Below are 21,842 nucleotides of genomic sequence, written 5' to 3'. Positions count from 1 at the left end.
ACTTTAAGAAGTTCAAATAGACTAAAGTCCATGTTGTTGAATTTGTGGTTGTTTTGACCCAAGGATGGCTGGGAGGGAGGCTTCATAGAGCAGAAGAACACCTTTAAAGCCCCCCGAGTAGCAACTTTTATCACAGCTTTGTTCATTTACAAAGGCCGCACCAGTCGGAGCATGGTGAACTATGGCGAGACTGATGGTTGGGTCATTGTCAGAATGGTAAATAATTCAGAGAACTCTAAATGACAACACCTACACGGAAGGATCTCATTTTTAGAGTCTTCTGGCTCCATACTAGAGACTTGCATAAGATGTACAACTTCTTTAGAGCAAACTTGCAACAGTGCAAAGTTAAATCAGCTCTTTTATCATCCAGATATAATCCATTACAGTTTGTCTTGGCTCCGATTCATGCACTTTCCCCTGATTTCAACTGGTGCAAATCCAGTGACCGAGAGGTTAATTTTCTTTGGTCCATTTATAAAATAATTATGATTATATTATCATAGTGCAGAGCTTTGTTTTTCAGATGTGGAGTCTGTTACAAATCACAATTTTGGTACAACAGGAGGTACATCAGCACTAATATAGATTTTGAATAAGATGCAGTTATTTTGCTTCACACCTATAACCAACAACTGTTCCTCCCCGGTTGCTTGTTGATGTTGTTTACTGTGGGTCTATGTGGGTTAAGAAGTGCTCTGTGCTATATCTGTCTACTCAGAACCTCCATCTTCCTTTCCCTCTGTCATCCTCCTCTCCTTCCTTCATCCTTCCTCTCTTGGGCCTTCCCACCCTCCCCCTAACCTCCATTTGTTTGCTCTTCTTCCTCCGCAGGTTCTGCTCCATCTTGCATCAAAACTGATCCAGCCGAGCAAATTGTCCAGAAGAGCCGAGACACACAAAACATGGCTGTGGCCGGATGTCCGGATTATTTCCTGCATCATCCAAATTATCAGGTAGATGGCAATTTTTTTGATTAGTTGAAATCTTATCTGAAAGCAGAATTAGACTAACAGGTCACCTGGTATTTGTAGAAATGAAATGTTGCCATTGTAGACTAGAAATGAAACAGCCAAGACTTAGTGTGCAAATCGAGACTGTGATGTCAGTAGAAGGTATTCTACAGAGTTGGTGTCACTGGATGTCTGTTTGAGATCCCTAACCCAAAATAACATTATTAAATAGGAATTCTGATACTTCTAAAGTAGAAATGTGCCAGTGTCCTCATGAAATGATGTTGGATCCGGTCACAGCATTGGGCTTGTTTTCTTACAGGGAATGCATGACTAACATAATTCATAAATGAGACTTCTAGGAAATTTTAGCTGGATGAGATTATGAAATCCGAACTCTTTCCTGTACAAACCAGGCACCTTATTATTTATGTGTTTTACATGGAAAACTAATATAAACTATTCAAGAGGGACTTGAGGCAATGTAGATTTTGGTATTATTCTAAGGAATAGTGAGGGTGTGGATTCAGGTCACTACGGTCCTTGCCAACAGTCAACCCTTTGCCAGCCTCTCTTCATCAGCCCTGTAGATGCTCTTAAAAGACTACTTCCCCCACTAAATAATCATGTATGTATCAATGTATGTAGTCAGTGTTATGGTGAATTCGTGAAGAAAACTTTGGTAGTCCTGCAAACTTCCACAATGAACGAAGAGTCCAAAATCTGAGAAGATTCTTGATGAATTGATGTCATGGGGGGCACGTTTGACAACAGCAAAACCGTATGAAAACATTTGTTTGCAAACTCTTATATAAGTCATGTAGTAAAAGCCAAGTCTCAGTAACCTCAGTCGTAAGTTCAGTACTTTTTTAAACATCAACAGTCTCAAGCACAGAAAGTAGCACATCTGGGCAAGCATTTGCATTTTAACTCAGCTAAATGGAATGCACAGTTTAAAGGCACTCGCTTGCCCAGACGCACTCTTGTGTGGAAGTGTTTTAGATAGTAAAGTTTAGCAAAAATGCATGTGTTTTGGAAAAAAGTATGAAACAGGGATAAACAAGACTTTGATATAGTTTTCCTCTTGTTAAACGTGGACCCCTATAACTTCAATTCATCAAGTATTTCCGCCAGTTTTCGATTCTTCGTTCAATTTTCTTCATGAATTCAAGATATCATGGTGTTAATAACTGATATGCAAATGATCATTTTGTGGGTGAAGTCTTGCTTTAAGTGTATATATGGTATGTATGAATTGTAGAAGGGAATAAAAGAATGGCCTTTGGTTATAGTTGGTCCTGTTAAGTTTAGTCCGTACTCAGGAGAGAGTGTGTGAAAGGCACTGATACGGTCATAACATTCCACCACTGTGAACACATTGAATTCACAAAGAGCTGCAGGGGCAGCGGCTGTTAAAGAGTGTTGGTCCAACAGAGGTACAAAAGCATCTTTTGGATGACACACCCCCAGGTAACGGCTGCTCTTTTCATTCTGATTCTATGGTTAGCCCATTCACTCACACTCAAACACAAACAAACACATGCAAACACAAGCACGTACACTAGGACCTTTTGTACTGAGTGTATTTTTCTGGTGCAGTGGAAATCCTATTTCATGTTCCGGGAGTAAGTCCAAGTTTTCAACAGCTACCTCAGTGGATCTGAATGAAAAATGCGTTATTTAAAAAACATAACTATAAAGTAATAGTTTTTCTTAAAACACAAGTGTTTTTCACTTGTCAAACAGTGCTGTATTTCTGCTCCAGGGTGGGGCGATTAACTGTAGCTCACCTGATAATAATGCAAAAAGATACAGGAAATTCACCTCATCCAAATGTAATGACATGCTAATCAAGATAATCAGTTGTGAGCTTCAAAGTAGTGATTAAACCCCAGTATAGCAAAACAAAACCAAGCACATGACATAGTGAATATGGATAGAAACATACTTGCAGATATTAACTAAAGAAGCTCACTCAGTCTCTTGCACTATTCCTGTTTTTGTTTCGCTATTCAGGGTTAGTGGCATCCTATTGTTATTGTTGTTGTTACCATGGAGCCATTGTCCAGACTTGAGAATAACAAGTTGTGCTGAATTGTGTATCCTGGACACAGAAAGTTTGCATAAATTTAGGATATATTCTTCTTAATTCCTAAATTCAGTCTCGGAGTCAGAAATATGTCTTTTAAACTTTTAAAACTGTGCGCAACCAAATTGTATCACTGTGTGAGATCAAGATGCAGACACCCTTTGTCTGCGAATCCAGTCTTTATTGGTTACATTGAACTTTCACTGACAATATTCTTGTATGAGAGTATATGGATTACATTCAGGATAAAGTAAACCATTTTACTTTGAGCATTTAGTACAAACAAAGGCCTCTACAGCAGCTTTATTCTGATGATCTGATTTGTAATTGAGCAAGGGCGGACCTGACCTCTGGACATCAATAGGGTTTTAGGTTTGGTTGATTTGTTCCCACCAGCCTCCGTGGTGCAAAGGTCTTCCAAACATTTGTATTAGGGCAGTAGCACTATTAGCCTAATCGGAGGTTAGCCTGTTGTCTGCTCGTCATCTGGGCTGTGGCTTTATCTGTGACCTCTGACCGCAGAGCTGGAGGACAGAGAGTTCAGCCTGCTCAAGTCTCCCAGATCTCCACAGCTTAGAGAGACAGAAACCAAAGATACACACAAGGCAGTGTGTGTGTGTGTGTGTGTGTGTGTGTGTGTGTGTGTGTGTGTGTGTGTGTGTGTGTGTGTGCGTGCGTGCGTGCGTGCGTGCGTGCGTGCGTGCGTGCGTGTGTGCGTGTCAGGGTTGCTTGTCTGTAAATTGTGTCTGTGTTTCTGCCTCATTGCTTCAGCTGCAAAGATTAATCCACATATGTTGTTCAGTGCATAATTTGTAATGAGCCATACGTTTAATAACAGATCAGTTTAAGGAAGTGACCCAACAAAAACAAAACCACCACGAATCGTTCTTCAGTTGAAGCTGAGGCAACACCCCCTTTGGCACAGTGAATCCTATATAGTGTCCAAAAATAGAGCAGTATAAATATGTGGAGGTTAATCTGCTTTGCTCACCACATGTATTTATTGCATTCACACTGCTCTAGCTACCATTCAAACACACAAAGCCCTCAGCATTTTTTTTTTGTCATTTTGGATGATTTTGTTGTAAATTCACTCTTTTTTTGTTTGGCAGACATGGACTATCCCATTATTAAAGGTGGCTTTAAAATCTGAATAGTGAGGGATCCTTCTGCTCTTTCATCTTTGCCAATGGTTTGGATGGATGCTGCTGGAGCTACAGTATACAGACCATAATGTACACACACTAGTTTACACATGCACACACACACACGTGCGCGCGCACAGACACACACTCACTCGTCTGTTTGCAAAGCATTCAGCTATAACAGATGTACCTTGACTGCTGCTTGACTTGCTGAATGAGAAAACCCATTCACTGTGAAATTCCAGGCTTATGGAAGATTTTCCCCGATAAAACTGCAGCAGCAATTCAAAACAGATTCAAGTGAAGATAACATTCATGCTAAACTCGAGGGATTATATCGCCACTTTAATCTCGTTTCTGTTGTATGGTCGTGACCGTTGAATAAATGATGGTATGTGCGGAGCGATGGAAATCTGATGATGATTGTTTGTGGCAGGTTGATAGCTGATTAAAGAACCCTTAATCCATAAATCTACAGTTCCAATAATACACTTTGTAAGGTTACATAAATGTAAAAATAACTTGGGCCCTCATATATAGTAAAATATCAGTGGATTTCACAGTAAAATGCTGTGTAAACAGAGCTCAAGGAGTCTCTTTATGCCAAAAAATAATATTGTCATGTATAAACGTCCTGTATGCCCTCCAGTGTATTAAGCTTCCCGAAATCTAAGCTGGAGCACTGGATAAACAAGCAGAGTTCAGCACATGAGCATAACTTTTGCCATGCGAGAGCCTGAGATAGTCATAATGTTTTATCTGGGGCTAAACATTAACAAGATTGTGTGTTTTCCCATAACATAATCTGTATTCCAAGATACCAGAACATTGTATTTGTTTTGCGATGTGAGTATTTCATAGCATTTGTAAGAAGATCTTTCGATCCTGTGTCAGTGTGGACATGGTTTTGAGGTCAAGGTGACTCATTTTCAGCTTTGATTCAGTTAGTGATAACTTTCAGGAATACTTCACCCACCCCAAATTATTTTTTGTATATTAATTTTTCACCCTGTGTAAAGTTGAAAAGGTGAAGAAAATTATGGGTTTTTGTTTGACATGCCTCCACAGGGAACGAAAAATCCAAAAACTTGATGAATACAAGTCATAGAGGTCCTCGTTTGACAACAGCAAAACTATATCAAAACATACAGACTTTCACACAACTCATGTAGTGTAATCCAAGTCTCATTTATCCAGTCGTATGCTACAGTACTTCCAAAACAGACAGTCCATCTTGACTGGGATCTGAACTGATAGTGAAACTTATCTGTTGACCTCAAAACAAAGACCGTTAACAACTGAAACTAACCCTTTAAAACGTCAAAGTCACACAACAACACAAAATAACTAACTGATCAAAGTACGAGGCAAGAGGTCAAAAAAAATTCCAATGGAGTATGAAAAACAACCTTTTCTTCACAAACTCAGCGTTAGAAGGGGTGACTAATAGTCAACACCAAAAGTGTTCCTTCATACACCATATCCACCCAGTTTTTACAGTTCACTGTCACGGACAGATCATCACAGCATAATTATATACCTGTCACTGCATTTATAGGCAGAAATATGTCTGAATTTCTCGCTGCAGGGTTGGTAAGATAACCAAGGAGGGTGGAAAGAGGAGAAGTCACGGTCTCAGATGATGTCACATAATGGGGGGACAGCACATGCACAGTGAGATGTGGTCTGCAGCTGCCTGGCCTTATGTGTTGATTGCCTGACAACTGCTGACCAGATTTCACTGCGCATGTGCTGTACCCAAATTATGTGACATCATCTGAGACCGTGACTCCTCTTTCAAGCCTACTTGAGGAAAGCCAGAATAAACAACATGAGAAAAAGTCTGCACACTCTAGCTCCATCATGTGCAATTTAATAACACATCTACAAGTTTATTATAATTACATCAACCAAGTGTTATTTTGAAGCCTAAAAAACACACAAAAAGAAAGAAAGCAGAAAAATCACAACATTTATAAAAACTTAATTTTGCTTTTATGACATTTTTGTCAGTGGCACTTAAACAAACGGTCCCTATTCAAAATCAAAAATGCACCAAACTCCGAATGAGGTGAGAACAAATGTTTGGGCTTTGTTTCACATCATAAACCCAAGATGTTTATGCTATAAATTAACATAAAACAGGTAAGGCTCACCCAGTCACTGTTAAAACATCTTATCTTTAGACAACTAAGGAGTGTAATTCCTATCCTAGTTATCCTTAAAAGCAAAGTAGTTGCACACATCCAAAAACTGTTAAAGGCAGGCGCTGGACAAAAAGCATAGCAATAAAAAACATGAAAAAAAGTCTGCACGCTGTAGCTCTCTCAAGTGCCATTTAATAGCACAACCAGAAGTGACGTTTCCAGCTAATGCTTTTCAGACTTAGCTTAATGTATAAATACGCCATTTTTAAGTACATGTGTATTTTAAGATGATGTCTTTATACATTAAGCCAATGTTTAAATGCACGTATATATAAAGATGCCAACTTTAATAGATTCATTTGAATTAAAAGAAAAGCTTATAAAAAAATCAGACAAACCTAAATGAACTAATGTAAATAAGTGTCAAAGCACGGCTTGTCAGCAGCTCAGCTGGTCAGGGACAGCAGCTAAATTCCTACTGTAAAAACAAACAGATAAACAAAGCACTGGAGCAGACATTAGTGTGACCTCCTGAACTCGTTCTAGTTAATTATGTAAGAAGGGATTTCCTCTTGCTGTCTAGTGTTCATGTATGTTGTAACAGGACTGTCTATGGTTAGCGCTGTTAGCACGAAAAAGTTCTGCCAGACCAAGTCGGGGTACTGTTTGGATTGGATTTCCGCATCTCTAAAGCCTTCTGAGAACATTTAGTTTTAGCTAAATGTAAATGAAATGTTCTTATGAAACAAGACCATTCTCAATTGTCCCTACATAGCCAAAAGTCTCTCAGCAAGCCAAGTATTGATTCATATTCAATCCCCGGTCATAACATTTAACCTCAGTCTGACCTCTTCTAAACTCGTAGCTTTGACAGGCGTCTCAGTCTTTAACTTTTTGTTTGATGCTCCATCTCCAGACCTTTGTGTCTGTCCTGCTTGCAGTGCCTTAACCTTGACTCTAGCCTTCCACTGACCCCTTTTAAAAAGCTGAACCCTCAACCCCCTGACTTTTATTTGGAGTTCCTTTCAACTTCATTAATATGAAAGGGCTCTTGTATGCTGCTTGTCAAAACTTGGCCTACCCTTGGACCTGCTTTGACCCCTCTCTAAGAACTTAAGCAACGTGTGTGTGTGTGTGTGTGTGTGTGTGTGTGTGTGTGTGTGTGTGTGTGTGCGTGCGCGCGCGTGTGCGTGCGCACGCCCATGCTTTGTGTCTGTACGTGAAATAATTAATGTGAGAGACACTGAGAAGCAAGATGGAAAAATGCAAGAACAACAAAAAAGACCAAGAACATGTGTGTTTTTTTCTTCAGCAGACAAAAAAAAGAAGAAATGTCAGCTTTTATGCTCTTATTGTCTCTGCCCCTTTGTGGTCTTTATTGTATAGGCTTCAATAAAGCTATAACCCAAATGCAGAGTTATCCAGTTGCACGGCTGAGAATTATGCTAAATGGCCACTTTTTATAGGATTAAACCCCCAAGTTAACATTCTGTGAATTGTCTTTAGAGGCATCAAAGGCTGTCTGGGTTTGGGGGTTTTTGTTGGGAAGATCCACAAAAGAGATCAAGGTGTGCTTTAAAGGTCCTTTAGTCCTTTAGTGTGTGTGTGTGTATGCATGTGTGTGTGTTAACTCATTTACTCCCAGACAGCCATGCAAGACAGCATTCAAGACAGCATTCAAGACCAGTATATGGTGTGAAAGAGTCCCTACGTTTTTGCTCGATGAAGCTGAACCATGACCATCCTGTCCTGAACACACACACACACACACACGCACACACACACACACACACACACACACACACACACACACACACACACACACAAACACTGTGCTGTACCATCCCACCAACCAAACAGCGTCCCAGTGCTGTTTGGGTGACTGGGTAGGGATCAGTCACAGTCTGGTAGCTGGACCCCCAGACGGTGCATGTCGATGACGAGGTTTGCTGTCATGGGAACAAATGGGGTGATGCGGTGGTTATTTCCCGATTTTTTTTATTTCAAAAGCAGGTTAGTCTAATTATGCTCCGAGATCCCTTTTTCGATCCAAGCCAAGACGGCTGGAACACAAAACAATACAAAGACTGAACAATGCAATGCAATGTAATGATTGGATGCGGTTGGGTTAGTTGGTATAGAAGAGGGGTTTGGGGGTGGTGGTGAATAGAACCATATGCTGACGTTGAACTTCCAGTTACATCCAGTTCAGTCCGAATGTAGGCACCAGTATAGGCGTCAGGGAGAAACACTAATGATTATATATTTCCATAGTATTTAGTCGAGCCTTTATTTTGAAGAATGGAGTCATCAGGGTGGAATTGTACTTCAAGCTTTATGCTCACAGTGAGTCATTGTCTTCGAACTGCTCATTAAGTCTTGTTAGTAAAGTTTCTTTAAATTTAAATAGCTTCCGTAGAATTTTGAAGTGTTTTAATTTGAAAACTTGGGAAATTATGTCTGTAGACAAATTTTGGCTTTACATTGAAAGTGGCTTGTTCAGGAATGTCTTTAAGCTGTCTGGTGCAAGGAGACACAACGCTGTAAAATGTATCTAAAACCTTTCAAATTCAGCTAAAAGTAGCTGCTACTTACAATTCTTTTGGTTTGTTATGGATAAAAAATTTTGCCAACGGGAATATTACAAGATTTCTGTGTGTTTGTGTGTGTGTGTGTTTGTGTGTGTGTTTGTGTGTGTGTGTGTGTGTGTGTGTGTGTTACACTGAGACAAGGGAAGCAAGGCAGTGTGTAAAGAAAGCCTAGTTGTTGCAGTGATGAACTTTGTTCTCCTGTGGCAGGAAAACACCATTCAGTTAAAAAATGAACAAAAAGACACTGTCCAGGAAATGGATTTGATTTTGAGTCAAAAGAATTACATGAAGGGTACCAGGACCATCATCATGTAATTGGTGTAACTTGGAGGCTCCGGAGGCAGCAAAGATAACTCAAATTAATGCAAGGCAAAAAGCATCTATCATAGAAAGATGGGTGGAATAACATCTATCCTAGAAAAAAAAATTGCATTGTCTGTTACTGCTGAAAATTAACTGGAACAAGCAACCGCGTTTGTTACGGTGTTGGAGGAGGTCTGCTGTGGACAAGACGCTGAGTACACACTAGTCCACCCCAGCGTGTGCTGTTCCCACTTCTCAATCAGATGTGTTTAGAAACTTTTTAGTGTTGAATTTATAATTATTGAGCAGTTTGACAAAGAAAGGTCAAACCAGGACATTAAATGTTATCTGAAAATGCTGGTCCTCTGTGCTCTGATACACACCTGGCCATATTCACACACTGTTTGTAAGATGTAGCGGCGTAGACATGACATCTTAGTTCCAACTCTTTTGAACTTGTTGTATATAGAGCTGCGCAATTAATCCAAATTTTATCAAAATCGCAATAAAGCTGAATTTAATATCCAAAATCATTGGAGCGGCAATTTTTTGACAAAGGTGAAATGTATTACAACATAACATTTAAAGGAAGCACTGAGATGCCTAAGAAATGCTCTGACCCTCAAAAAATATTCCAGATGTGAGGTAACGTGCTTGTTTAGTGCAGACATCATCATCATTTCATATATTTTTCATTGAAAATGAAATGGGTCTAAAATTGTGAAGTATATTGCAGTGTCCATTAGAATAATTGCAATACCACATTTTTTCATTTGTGCAGCCTAAATTGTATATTTAAATGTACTTGTAGCGTTCTAACAGGAAAAATGTCAGAAGAGTGAAATTAAATAAAATGTTAAGTTATGTACTGATAAACAGCATGTGTCCACCCCTCACTTTGAATTTTGGATCCAGCATGCCATACTACCTTTAGAAAGCCAATATTTAACGTGGTTCTGAAACTCAGCAAATATTGTGGGCAAACTACTGTGTCCCCTTCTTCCTTGTACACTTGTACAATTGCTATGACCACAGCAGCTCTAAGTACTTTTTTTTTTTTTTACTAGTCTGTGTTTGAAATACATGCTTGAATTTGTGAGCACTCATCAGGAGGCCTGGGTCTATGATCTCTGCATAACAGCATTTTTCTCTTAAAAAAACTGTTGTATGTACCTCACGACAGAACAGAGAACAAAGAGAACAGCCGTGCTCTCAGTCATTTCTTTAATAGCATTATATCACGAGTTTATTATTTTGTTATCTCAAAATAAAAAGGCTTCTTTTCTTGTGATAATGGGGTAATTTATGTCAATACTCGAGAAAAGAAAAGGCAGATTTGTCAAGATAACAAGATAATATGTAATTAAAAAATGGCTTCTTCCTTTTAGATATAATTATGGAGAACCCAAAATGGGGTCGTTGGTTCATGTGATCACATTTTATCTTACATTTTCAGCTTATATCAGTTTCTACAGATGTCAAGATACAGTCTGCGCATGCTACCATGACAATCCTAAACATAATAAATAATAATTACTTTTTGTTTTGATACAGATTTATTGTCAATCGCTTAAGATAATGGCATTAAAAACATAATAGCAAGTGCAGATATTCTCTGTTTCTGTATGTAATCATCAGGGTTCCCACATTCATGGAAAACCAGGAAAAGTCATGGAATTTCACAATTTCTTTTTCCAGGCATGGAAAGTTAAAAGTTTCACTAAAAGTCACATAATTTTGTAATGTGTAACAAGATTAAGTGTTTTAGTTATTTCTGTAGATATGGTTAACATTAATGTAACATAACAGCAAATCTTTTATTTTTTATTTTTGCAGCTGTCAATGTAACATAGCTCTAATGTGTCGATGCATGACAATTTGTTTACCATCATGTATGTTTCTTCTACATTTTCTCAAAAAATTTTGTGTCTCCCTAAATGTATGCCAGCTAGTTGGAATAAAATAATCTCATTTATTTGAATAAGAGAAAAATAATGTAACATTGTGATTTCACATGCAGAGAAATCCCAAAGTTTCTATACCTCTGCTACTAATAGTTTTAAATCGTATCATATTTTTAAAATGGAGCAATGTTTGTGGGTTTACTTTGTGAGAGGCCATGTCTAGGAACTCTGAACCATTTTAAAATGCCATTGGACTTCATGGACTGTCTGTACACATCAAACAATGTTGGTTAAATGTAACAGAGTTCTCCGTGGGGCAGCAACATGCTCATTTATTTTCTGCTTCTTTTCTCCCACAGCAGGACAATATTGACCGGTCCTCCAATCACAGACAGGCTGACCTCATTGGTCCGAGCTTCCAGCAGTCAGCCAATCGGAGTTCTCCTAACCATCAAGGTTGGTCCACCACCACCAATGGAAATGTGTGTGTGCTTGTGTGTGTGTGCTGATGCTTGCCCACTAAACCAGTCGAGTTACACTGGTGTTGTATGACACAGAAAAGCATTCTTGGTTATGCTCTGACATCAAATTACATATGATTTGACATATTAGTGGGACATGTCATATGATACTACTGGGACTTGTACATTGACTTGGTGTAACAGAAGCTTGCTGTTTGTGATCTATTTGTTTTCCTACATAAGAGAAAAGAAAAAGGTCATAGAAACTACCTGGGAAATCTGGTACTATGTACTATAGGTTCGTGCGTGTGTGTGTCCCTCGTCTCAGTACAGTGTGGAGAGCGGCTTGATGCTCATTATCCTGCACGGGGCCAGGGGTGGGTCGAGGGGGATAATATATATTTGGGTCTCTTCCGCTGTAAACATTTCAGCAGTTCAAAGGGTGATCTGCATGGACACAGGGTGCCATTATAATTACGCCGTCTATCTAATTGTGCCATACAGGGTTCAACCATGACAATCGGAGCATGAGATTTAAGCACAATATTGGCTCAGCATGGGAGGTAAGGGCGGGGAGTCTGCGAGGACTCAACGATTGAATTAGAACGCTTGGCCCTGGCATGGGAAATAAATGGAGCAGAAATTACATTGTCATTTTTCAGGATCAGCCAGGATGGAGGGAACTCAGGAGGACTGGAGAGGCAGACAAACAGAGATGACTTTAACCAAAGAACATTTTTTTGCTTACACTGTCTGAATAATGATATTTTGGATGGATACCCAGTTTTTTTTTAACAGTAGATTATGCCAGACGTGTGTTGGGAGCCTGATTTATGAGCACTGGTTCTGCAGACCATTTAGATTTTTGTCAGATCTCCTCCTTCCCTGTCTCAATCTTTTTTTTTTTAATTCCCCAAGTAATGGGTGACAATTTAGTTGCCACTTTTGAATACTTTTACCATTTTAGAATGCCTCACAAGCTTCATTATGTCTGCTCCCTAAAGTCTGTTTAATTTGTGAGGAGATTTTGAATTTAGCTCCACTGCTTTTGGTGTTATTATTAGGACTATAATCCTTGCTGACGCCATTAAACATGTTTTCCAGTAAACCTACTTTTTCATTCTTAAAAGGCTGCAATAGAGCCACCAGCTACTTGCTGTGCTTGCCATTAAGCTGGAACAGCCATAAACTTATTAGTTTTGTAGGGAACAGTACGGCTTTGTTGGAACACGACCTGCCATTATTTCATATGTTTGGAATGAGAAGCTTGGTTGCTTGTTGGTACTTTCAAAAAAATGTACACAAGAGAGTTTAAAAAAAAGAAAAATATGAGTAGTGCGGATATAATGACTAAGTGGGTAAAAGCAAATATTAGAGTCTGGTAAGTTCAGAAAATTACATCACTTTAATACAGCCCTTAAACATAGAAAAAGAAAACTCTTAGGATAAGATATGATATCTAAAACCTAAGATGATAAATAGTTTTGTGTCACCATATCAGTATTGTCAATATATTGCCCAGGACTACTCATCATACCTTAAAAGTAAAGTTCAGTGAGTAGATCCACCAGAGCCAACAGTTTGCATGCCTTTCTGTTTCAGACCTTACACCAATGGTCTGATGCCTGAGCCAAACAAATATGAAACAAAAGTCAATTCAAATAGTGTCAATAACGACCATGACGTACCTGAAAGCTCCAGAAAAAGACAGTAAATGGACCTTGCTTTAAGATTTTTGTCAAAAAACTACCAACTTTTCTCTGTTAGTAAAACATATTTGAAGTAAGACAGCATCCAAGAAAATCACTCCTGGACGAGAAAGGAGATATTTTGATTGAATTATCCAGTATAAGGAAGACAGCAGGCGGTGAAGAACCTGTGATCTTTTTGCTCCTGGTTCTGGGACTTCATGTGCCCTGGGGATAACATGACCTCTGGACGAGGGTCTGTTCTGGAGAATGAGACGGATAGAGACGAGAGAGAAGGGATAATGGGAGTAGGTAGTAGATGTGGTCCCCGTCTTGAACTTCAGTTATGACATAAGTGAGCATTTTAGATGCCAGCATACTCAGTCATGAGTTCAGTGTAAAGCCAACAACAGCGAGATGAAATCATCTTAAATGTGACTGTGTAATGCTTATTTAGTAATTTCATTGGCCAGAATGTACGACCCAGGCGAGGCAGTTACATCCTGTTCCACACTGCAGCAGACACACTAATGATGATATGTGTATTCATTTGTGTGGGGTGATGAGGTCGTGACATTTGCACTCCTCTTTTTTTGGTTGCCTGTAACTTTCTAGGTCCAGGAATGAATGGAGTGAGTGTTTAGTGTGGCTCAGACAATAGAGGAAGCTGGGGCTATTCCTATTCACCCCTAATTTAACCGCTTATAGGTTCAAGAGGTGGCAGGGAGGGGGCCAAACATGTCAGAGGAGAAGGGGAGTAAATGAACTTAAAGCATGGGGGAAATGAGAACAGTAATATCAGTTGTGTCCCGTGACCCATCAAAGTTTTAGATTTGGTGCTGACTTCCACAGCAAGTTTATATCTGGACAGAATGGATAGAGGAGGACTGATGATAAAACAAATGTCTTCACTTATACATGTTAAACCACAGATAAAGCACTCATGTAGTTTGTGTATTACCTATTGTTAAAATTTGGTGAACAGCCATTATATTTGAAAAATGTGTTGTGTATAGTACAGTTAAGAGCTGTACGGATTAACAGAATAATATATGGGCACTCAAGGACAAGGAAAAATGCCAAACATTTGCTAGTTCTAACATCTCAGTGGAGGATTGATGGGTTTTCTATGTCGTATGTAAACTGAATTAACAGAAGGTTTTGGATCATTTATCAGACAGAACAAACTATATAATGATGTCATGATGTGTATTTTCCACAGGCAATTTATAAGAGATTAATCAATTACTCAAGAAAATAATTGTCACATTAATCACTTGTAAGTTTGTTATAGCCCTAGCTTATCCCTAACTTAGCAAAGCACAGTATCAACCAAGAATTAAACCACGTGGATCAACATGCAGGATAATCACACATCTTAACCCTTTGAAACCTGAGTGATTTGGCTTGATTTCTCTCAAAACATGGGAGGAAGGCAATGAGCAATTACAGGAGAAATAACCTGAAAATGAGCAAGAAATTAATGAAAAGTTGAAAATAACCCTAAAATTAGTAAAAAGTTTAAAAAAGAACAATGAGGAAATGACCTGGAAAAAGTGTTTAAAATATTTTATTGTGATCATTACAAATATAGCTCACCCCCAGTGTTTTTCTTTTTTCCCTAGTTTTTTATTTCTTGATCTAATTTTTTGCATTTTGTGAAACTTTTATTACCGAGTTGCTTATTGCCTTTTTCCCATGTTATGGAAAGAAATCCCACCAATTTTCTTGGCGTTCAAAAGTTTAAATACTTGTGAAAACCATCTGGCAATTCAGCACAAGAAATGCGATGTTGCTTCGGGTTTAAAAAGGTTAGAATTTAGGATTTCTTAAGGGTGTTTGTGCTAAGGTGTTTATTTTCTAGCTCTTCTACCATCTGTAGCTTTGTGTGCAGTTTTTGAAAAGATTGAATTAATGCAGTCATATTGTAAGGCCAGGTGTGCCATGACATCTATAAATGGCTAATTATCTGGCATAACTTGTGTTTTATGTCCTTCATGTCAGAATGAACTACCATAGTTTTCTCCCTGCTCTAAATTTTCATTAGTTTATATCTTGTGTGTGTGTGTGTGTGCGTGCGTGCGTGCGTGCGTACGTACGTGTGTGCGTGCCTGCCTGCCTGCCTGCCTGCATGCTGTCTGTGTCATCAATCTGTCAGCCTTACACCTGGGTGCATGACGCATACCTTTGTTTGCTCGATTGTGACATGCACAAGTGATTGGGATTGTATCGACTGATAATGACGCAAACATCCTACATCTGTGCCTGAGTTTAAGGGTTGTGTTTCTTTGTGCGCAAACAGCTCTGCCAATCCCCTTCCAGAGGCCAAACTAGGTCATATTTGTGAGGAAACTTATTTTCTCTCAGTAGCTCGAGGGTGCATGTCTCACCTAGTGGGATAACGGATGATGAGCAGATGATGTGTTTGGGTAAAAGTACTATTTTAGAATTTTGCTCACTTTTGATGTAGTTTCTGGTTTTTCCTCATAGCATTTGTTAAGTATTTGATTTTGTTGTTCTAGAAAAGGGTTTTAAAAAAAAACCCCAAACATTTCTGACATGTTTTTGTTACCACTGCTGCTGAATGCAGGTAATGTTGCTCTGTGTTACAGGTGTCCTGTCCTGTCCTTAGCCTTGTGTATGACCTCATGTGAACCCTGTGTCCTGTGGTATATAGCTCTTTAGCTCTCCAGGCTATCTATAAGTAGCTGCTCCAGCTTACCTGTCACTATTAATACCTGCAGATTAACCACCAGTGATTCACGGGCACCTGTAATACAGCTACCTGACACGTTTTCAGGAAAAGCTCCACAAAGGCCACATTTTCAGCAGGGAGCTTTTAGCATCACTTGTGGACACAAAGCTATGCTGCTGCGTGCAGAGATGGGAATGTTTACTAGCCTGCTAACCTGTGGCTCCTGTTGTTGTTGTTCATTCTAGAACATTTTTTTCATAGGAAACCGATTCCTCGCCAGGCTCAGGGGCTCACTTTGAAGCCAGCTCTTTTAAGTTTTTACATCAATCAAATTGCTGTTTTCCAACGTCAGCTTTCCGCTGAGCTGTGGGACTTTTAGCTGCTTTAGAGTGGCATGACCCTCGCACCACCTCGCATGATCCAGCTGTCAGCTGTCCTGCGCCCTGAGCTGCAGGGAAGTTACATGACTCATGCAGCACAGGGAGCGTTTTAAGCCATGACAGCAGGACTGTGTGATGACAGTTATGATATGGTGCTTGATATCTGTCATTCATGTACTCATTTGCAAAGCTTTTTTTTTTTTTTTTTTATAAATAACTGACTGCGGTTAAAGTTTTTGTATTTGCTTAGGACGCAAAATGTTAGCCTAAATCTACCCCTTTGACAAACAACAATCAAATTAAAAACAAAGGACAGACAGTGATGACATTAAAGCTTCACATAAAAATGTACATTAACACTGTATCTGATCAGATAGTTGTCTAAACTTTAGTATAAGTAGCAAAGTCATTACTGATCAAAAATGTCTTCCCTTATTGGGTTTCATAATAATAAATGTTTTTTAAGTGTGATATAGTGTCCTTGTAGCTGTGTTGGTTCCTGCACATGAACCCACACACTTGAGAGTCACTTGGCCGTACAATTAGAGCTTGTCTCCCCCTCGTGGTGTGTTTGTGTACTGCAGCTCAGTCTACAGAGATTTGATGATGAATTCATGAGGTAGATCTCCTTTTCATAACGAAGAATTATTAATCATAAGATGAGTCACTACTGCAGATTGTGATTGAGAAAGAGCAAAGTTATGTGCCCAGTTTACCCAAATGATAAAATTTTCACAGTATGAAGCAATTAAAGGGAGAGGGAGCTTCCCTTCAATTGAGCTCCCTGCAAACTTCGATACAACACGCTCCTGGAGTGGAGTTGAAAAATTCTCTTCATGAATTTAAATGTGCCTGGAGGTTTTCACACAGGCTTTGAGGATAGATCCCCTCTCTGAAGAGGATTCCTCATCCTGCTTTTAAAGACCTTTTAAAAGCAGAATACTTGATAGATGTGGTGAAGTTAGAGCAGATGCTGCCAGTGCGATGCCTCCGCTGTGAACCCCAGTGGTAAGAGTTGAAAAGTGTTACAGGCAGGTTTGTGCTTGTGCCTGTTATCCCTGGAGATTTGGCTCACGCAGCAGCCCAATGTACGCAGTCAAGATAGTCTTGCTGATTGAGCACTCTTGCAAAACTGGTTACCAGTGTGTCTCTGTGTGTGTGTGCTCTTGTGTTTTGTGCATGCCAGTGTTTTTTTTCTCCTTTTTTTAGTATTACTTAGAATTAAGGTGGTGCAACGTGAGGTCAAGGGTTTAAATTGTGTCCACAGTCAAATGATAGAGAAACTGAAATAGAGAGGGAAAGTCCCAACAATATCCAGGGACTTAACTTTCCTTTTTTTTGTATGTGCCTCAACTATTCAAAACCAAAGTAGCATTCTTATAGGACTTTCACTTTTCTTTTATTGTGTTTTATTGCATTTTGGTTTTGATTTTCTTTCCAGCTCCTATTTTTTTTTTTTTTTTTGCTCCACTGTTCTGTGTCCACTTGTCCTCAACAGTTTGGAAACCTGCCTCTCTCATTCATTTGACAGAAGCTTGTCTTGTCTTTTTACCACTAGTTTCTGATGAAATTCAGTCAATAATGTGTTCTTTGTCTATCTGTCTCCTCCAGAGGATGATGTCGATCTAGAGGCCCTGGTGAATGATATGAACTCCTCTCTGGAGAGTCTGTACTCCACCTGCAGTGGTCAGCAGACAGAGTCCACCCCACTGCTGCACAATGGACAGACCTCTTCTTCACACCAACACCACCATCATCACACGCAACACAACCAGCCTCGGCAGGGTCAACACTCACACGCGCTAAGCCACGTCTCCCCGGAGCCACCCTCCTCCTCCTCCTCGTCTGCGGACTCACCCCAAACCAGTCTACGACGGTCGCAACCCATGCACATCCTCGCTGTCAGGTGGGTGTCTACACATGCAAATATTGATGTAATTCTTTGCCCGCTTCAGCAGCCCATAGTTAGATGTGTTGTGTGGCAGTCACTGGACAGAAAGGGAACTGAACCCCAGAGGGAGCTGTCCCAACAGACAGCTCTCAATTTGAATGCAAGAAAAAGTATATAAACATATTTTTGGCTGCAGCAGCACAGCATAGTGAGTTCCCACAATGAAAAAACTGGCATTAAGGAAAAACATATAGGTGCTACCATGTTAATGTGACACAAACAGGGTTTGAAAGTTTAAGCCCAAAGGTTTAAGGGAATATACATCAGCCTGTGAATCTTGTTTTGGATGGCAAAGTGCTTTTGATCAAGACATTATTTTTTGTGTCCCAACAGGGGCCATCTCTAAACTTGCTTGTAATGTAACAGAAATATTTGTGGTAATAATAAAAATAGAAAGAAAAAAGTAGTTGTAATATGACAGAAGAGTACAACTACCACAGTTAAATAAGTATTTCACTCCTGGAAAGAAGACATTTTCCCAAAACTAGACTGCCTGTTAAGTACAAAGAAATAGTACACACAATAGTACAGTACAGTACAGTATACTGTGCCACACCGGACCAATTAATGCTCCCACTGCTGAGTGACATAATGCAGGCTTGGCTGTTTGACGCAAAAAACAATATGGTGCCTGGCTGGTAACAAACCCTTGAATAACAGTTAAACTATGAGCTAAAATATGTTTCTGAAAACATGTCAGGAGAGAAATAGGCAACAAAGCAACAGCATCATGGCCCATATTTTATCAGTTATGCATAGTTTTACCATTTGATCTCAGTTTCTTTCAGCTTTTGTTTTTTACAGTACAGAAGACAATGTGGTACCTACTTCCTGTTTATAAGTTCTCATATTACAGCCAGACAGTGCAGTAAAAGATGTTTTTCATGACTTTTCAGGTGAGAAATAGGCAATACAGTAACCAAATACTGGTTTATGTTTGATCAGCACTGCCTAGTCCTACCATCAGAAGTTGGTCCAAGTTTGAGAGAACAAGAGAGAGGGGCGGGTTTCTCTCTTGATCTGCTCCTATGCACTTTGTGTCTGTGGTGGTGGGCAATGCAGAACTGTTATCTGTGGTCTGAGCAGCAGATTTGGGAGCTGGTAAGATGGAAGGAAGTTTACCATAGTTAATTTATGCCCACATTGATATGCTACAAAGCTAATTGAGCCAGCAAAGTATCTCTTTAAGTTTTTTTTTGCAAAATGCAAAGCCATCAATAGTCTGTTAATCAAAATGAATCCTTAATTAACAGATATGTAATGAACCTGAGACTATTTTGATGATCCATCAGTCCTCACTTAATTTAATTGATGAATTTGATGTCACTTGAGCTTTAGCAAAATTTTCTGAAATGCAGACCAAACGCACAAATAAACCAAAAAAAAAATGGCAGATTCATTTTTAATGAAAACCGTTGTTCACTGCAGCCGTTCTTGAATGTATTTCACACCTGATTGAAGGGAATTTTAAGTGAAGGGTTCCTCAGTAAAAGGTGCACTTCAGTTGAGTGTTTTACAGTGAAATCAAACACACTTTAGGCACCATATGAATTATAGACCCTTGCAGATAACAATAATACACATAAACCAGCAGTTAAAAAATCTGATTAAGATGTCAGTTGTACTTGAGCACACATACATACCTGCATGAGTGCAACAGAAGTTTGCACTAAACTTTCAGCCAACTCCTTCCAGCCTCATACATTTGCACGCACACACACACACACACACACACACACACACACACACACACACACACATTCAGAGTTCTTTCTTTCTCTCAACACTGGAAAAGAAGCACCTCACTCGACACTATCATTCCTCACCACCCTCTCGATAATTGGGCATAACGTTTCCTCCCCGCTCCCTATCTGTAGCCTTTGAATGACCCGTTCCTCCTTGTCACTCCCTCTTTGTCTCAAACTACACCAGCAGAAGGAGAAAGGTAGAAAACTTCTCATTTATTTTAGTACCAAGTGCAAATGTCTCTCCCAATTTGAGGAGTAGTAACCCATATTCTCCTTGAGGCTGTTATTGTATGCTGTTGAAAAGTGGGTTTTCTCACTCACACATACCCTCAACAGAAGTATGGCTGCATGCACACAGTGCACACAAACACAAAGGCATTCACAGCAGAGCTGGTGTCAGCTCCTATTATTCGCATTTGGAGTGTGTGACAGAAACAGAGGAGGGATGATCAGGTAATGGAGTATTCTGTCTTATGAGCTCTCTCTCTCTCTCAAACACACAGAGACTCAGGCCCTGAAGTTCTTATTATTCAGGGTTGACCTCTGGATAACCCTGTTCTCAAGCTCAGATGGGACAACATCAAAAGGCCCGTTCCCTTTTGAACTCACTGGGTTCTACAGAGAGACAGTGTGATAGAGAAAGAGAGAAAGACACTAAGAGAAAGAGTCTTCTTCAGTGATTTCTCTGAGCTAGAATTTCACAAGCTGACCTGCCCATTTAAAAATAAATAAATAAATAAAAAAAAGACTGGATCCTGAAAAGTTCATGATCAGATGTTAAATCGTCATCCCTCTCCCAGGCCACAAGCTTACACTGTATGTGCCTAATTTAAAAACTGCTTTAAAGTCTTGATTTAATATTGATGCGTGATAAATATTGCAGAAAATTAGCTGGCACGCTACGGGGGTCTGTGATTTCCACTTGCTGGGAGACTGTTCATTATGGTGAGATCAGATGGAAACAGACATGAGGCTGGATACTGTACAGGAATGCTTTATTAATTCCAACTCTCTCTCCTGCACACATTTCACATGTGTCAGCGGCTCTCATTTCAAAGTTCTCCCGTTTCACTTTTCAGGAGGCTGTTTCAGGTCACAACCTTAGACTTCAGTTAATGTTTTTATTGGTGAACATGAGCTAAATACTGAAAGCATGTTTTATGACTGTGCCTCTGTCCTTGTCGATTGTCCAGGAGGCTGCAGGAGGAGGAGCAGCAGCTAAGGACATCGTCTCTCCCGGCCATTCCCAACCCCTTTCCCGAGCTCTGCAGTCCGGCGAGCTCTCCTGTCCTTAGTCCCGGGTCTCTACCACCTGGAGAACCCTCCTCTGGCATATATGTAAGTCAAACCCCACAAAAACACTGGATAGCCTAAACTTTCCAGAAACTTTTCAGGAATTAAGGAAATGTAAATTATTCCCAGCAAGGCTCCTGTGGGTTTCATATTTTACTACACATTATAATTTGCTGTGGTTGCATCAGATGCAAAACACTGTCTCCATACGATATGGGCGACCGTGTCAGACCCTTTACCCTTTGGAAAACAGGATGTGAGACATCAGCTGATTTTGATTTACTTTTATGTTGATAACTGAGACATGTGACTCAAGTTACTTGTTTTGAAGGATGCAATGTTTGAGTATCATAAATCAGCTGTATTTAGTGGTCAAGTGTGTCGGACATAAGCGTTTAGGAATTTTCCCTGCTCTACATCTGCCCTGTGTTTTGCTCATCTGAGGCTTGTTGATTGCTTGCACGTGACAGCGATGAACTGTGCGATGCATGTGT

The 21,842-nt window shown here is 39.7% G+C and overlaps 1 protein-coding gene across 2 annotated transcripts in view; it reads left to right on the top strand.

Moving 5' to 3' along the window:
* The window catches only part of grb10b (growth factor receptor-bound protein 10b), a 78,547-nt gene that overhangs the window by 17,944 nt on the left and 38,761 nt on the right, over positions 1 to 21,842 (top strand). For both annotated transcript variants that reach the window (XM_088084034.1, XM_042489627.2), the window contains 4 exons: positions 835 to 956; positions 11,492 to 11,588; positions 17,968 to 18,262; positions 21,249 to 21,393. In XM_088084034.1, the coding sequence (XP_087940160.1) occupies positions 906 to 956; positions 11,492 to 11,588; positions 17,968 to 18,262; positions 21,249 to 21,393 (588 nt within the window). In that variant the 5' untranslated portion in view covers positions 835 to 905. The remainder of the gene's footprint in view (positions 1 to 834; positions 957 to 11,491; positions 11,589 to 17,967; positions 18,263 to 21,248; positions 21,394 to 21,842) is intronic.

This window comes from Plectropomus leopardus, chromosome 11 (genome assembly GCF_026936395.1).
Source record: "Plectropomus leopardus strain MGB_pleo_1.0 chromosome 11, ASM2693639v1, whole genome shotgun sequence".
In the NCBI taxonomy this organism is placed as follows: domain Eukaryota; kingdom Metazoa; phylum Chordata; class Actinopteri; order Perciformes; family Serranidae; genus Plectropomus; species Plectropomus leopardus.
Note: the sequence above shows the minus strand (reverse complement) of the source record. Positions and strands in the feature narration are given on the sequence as shown.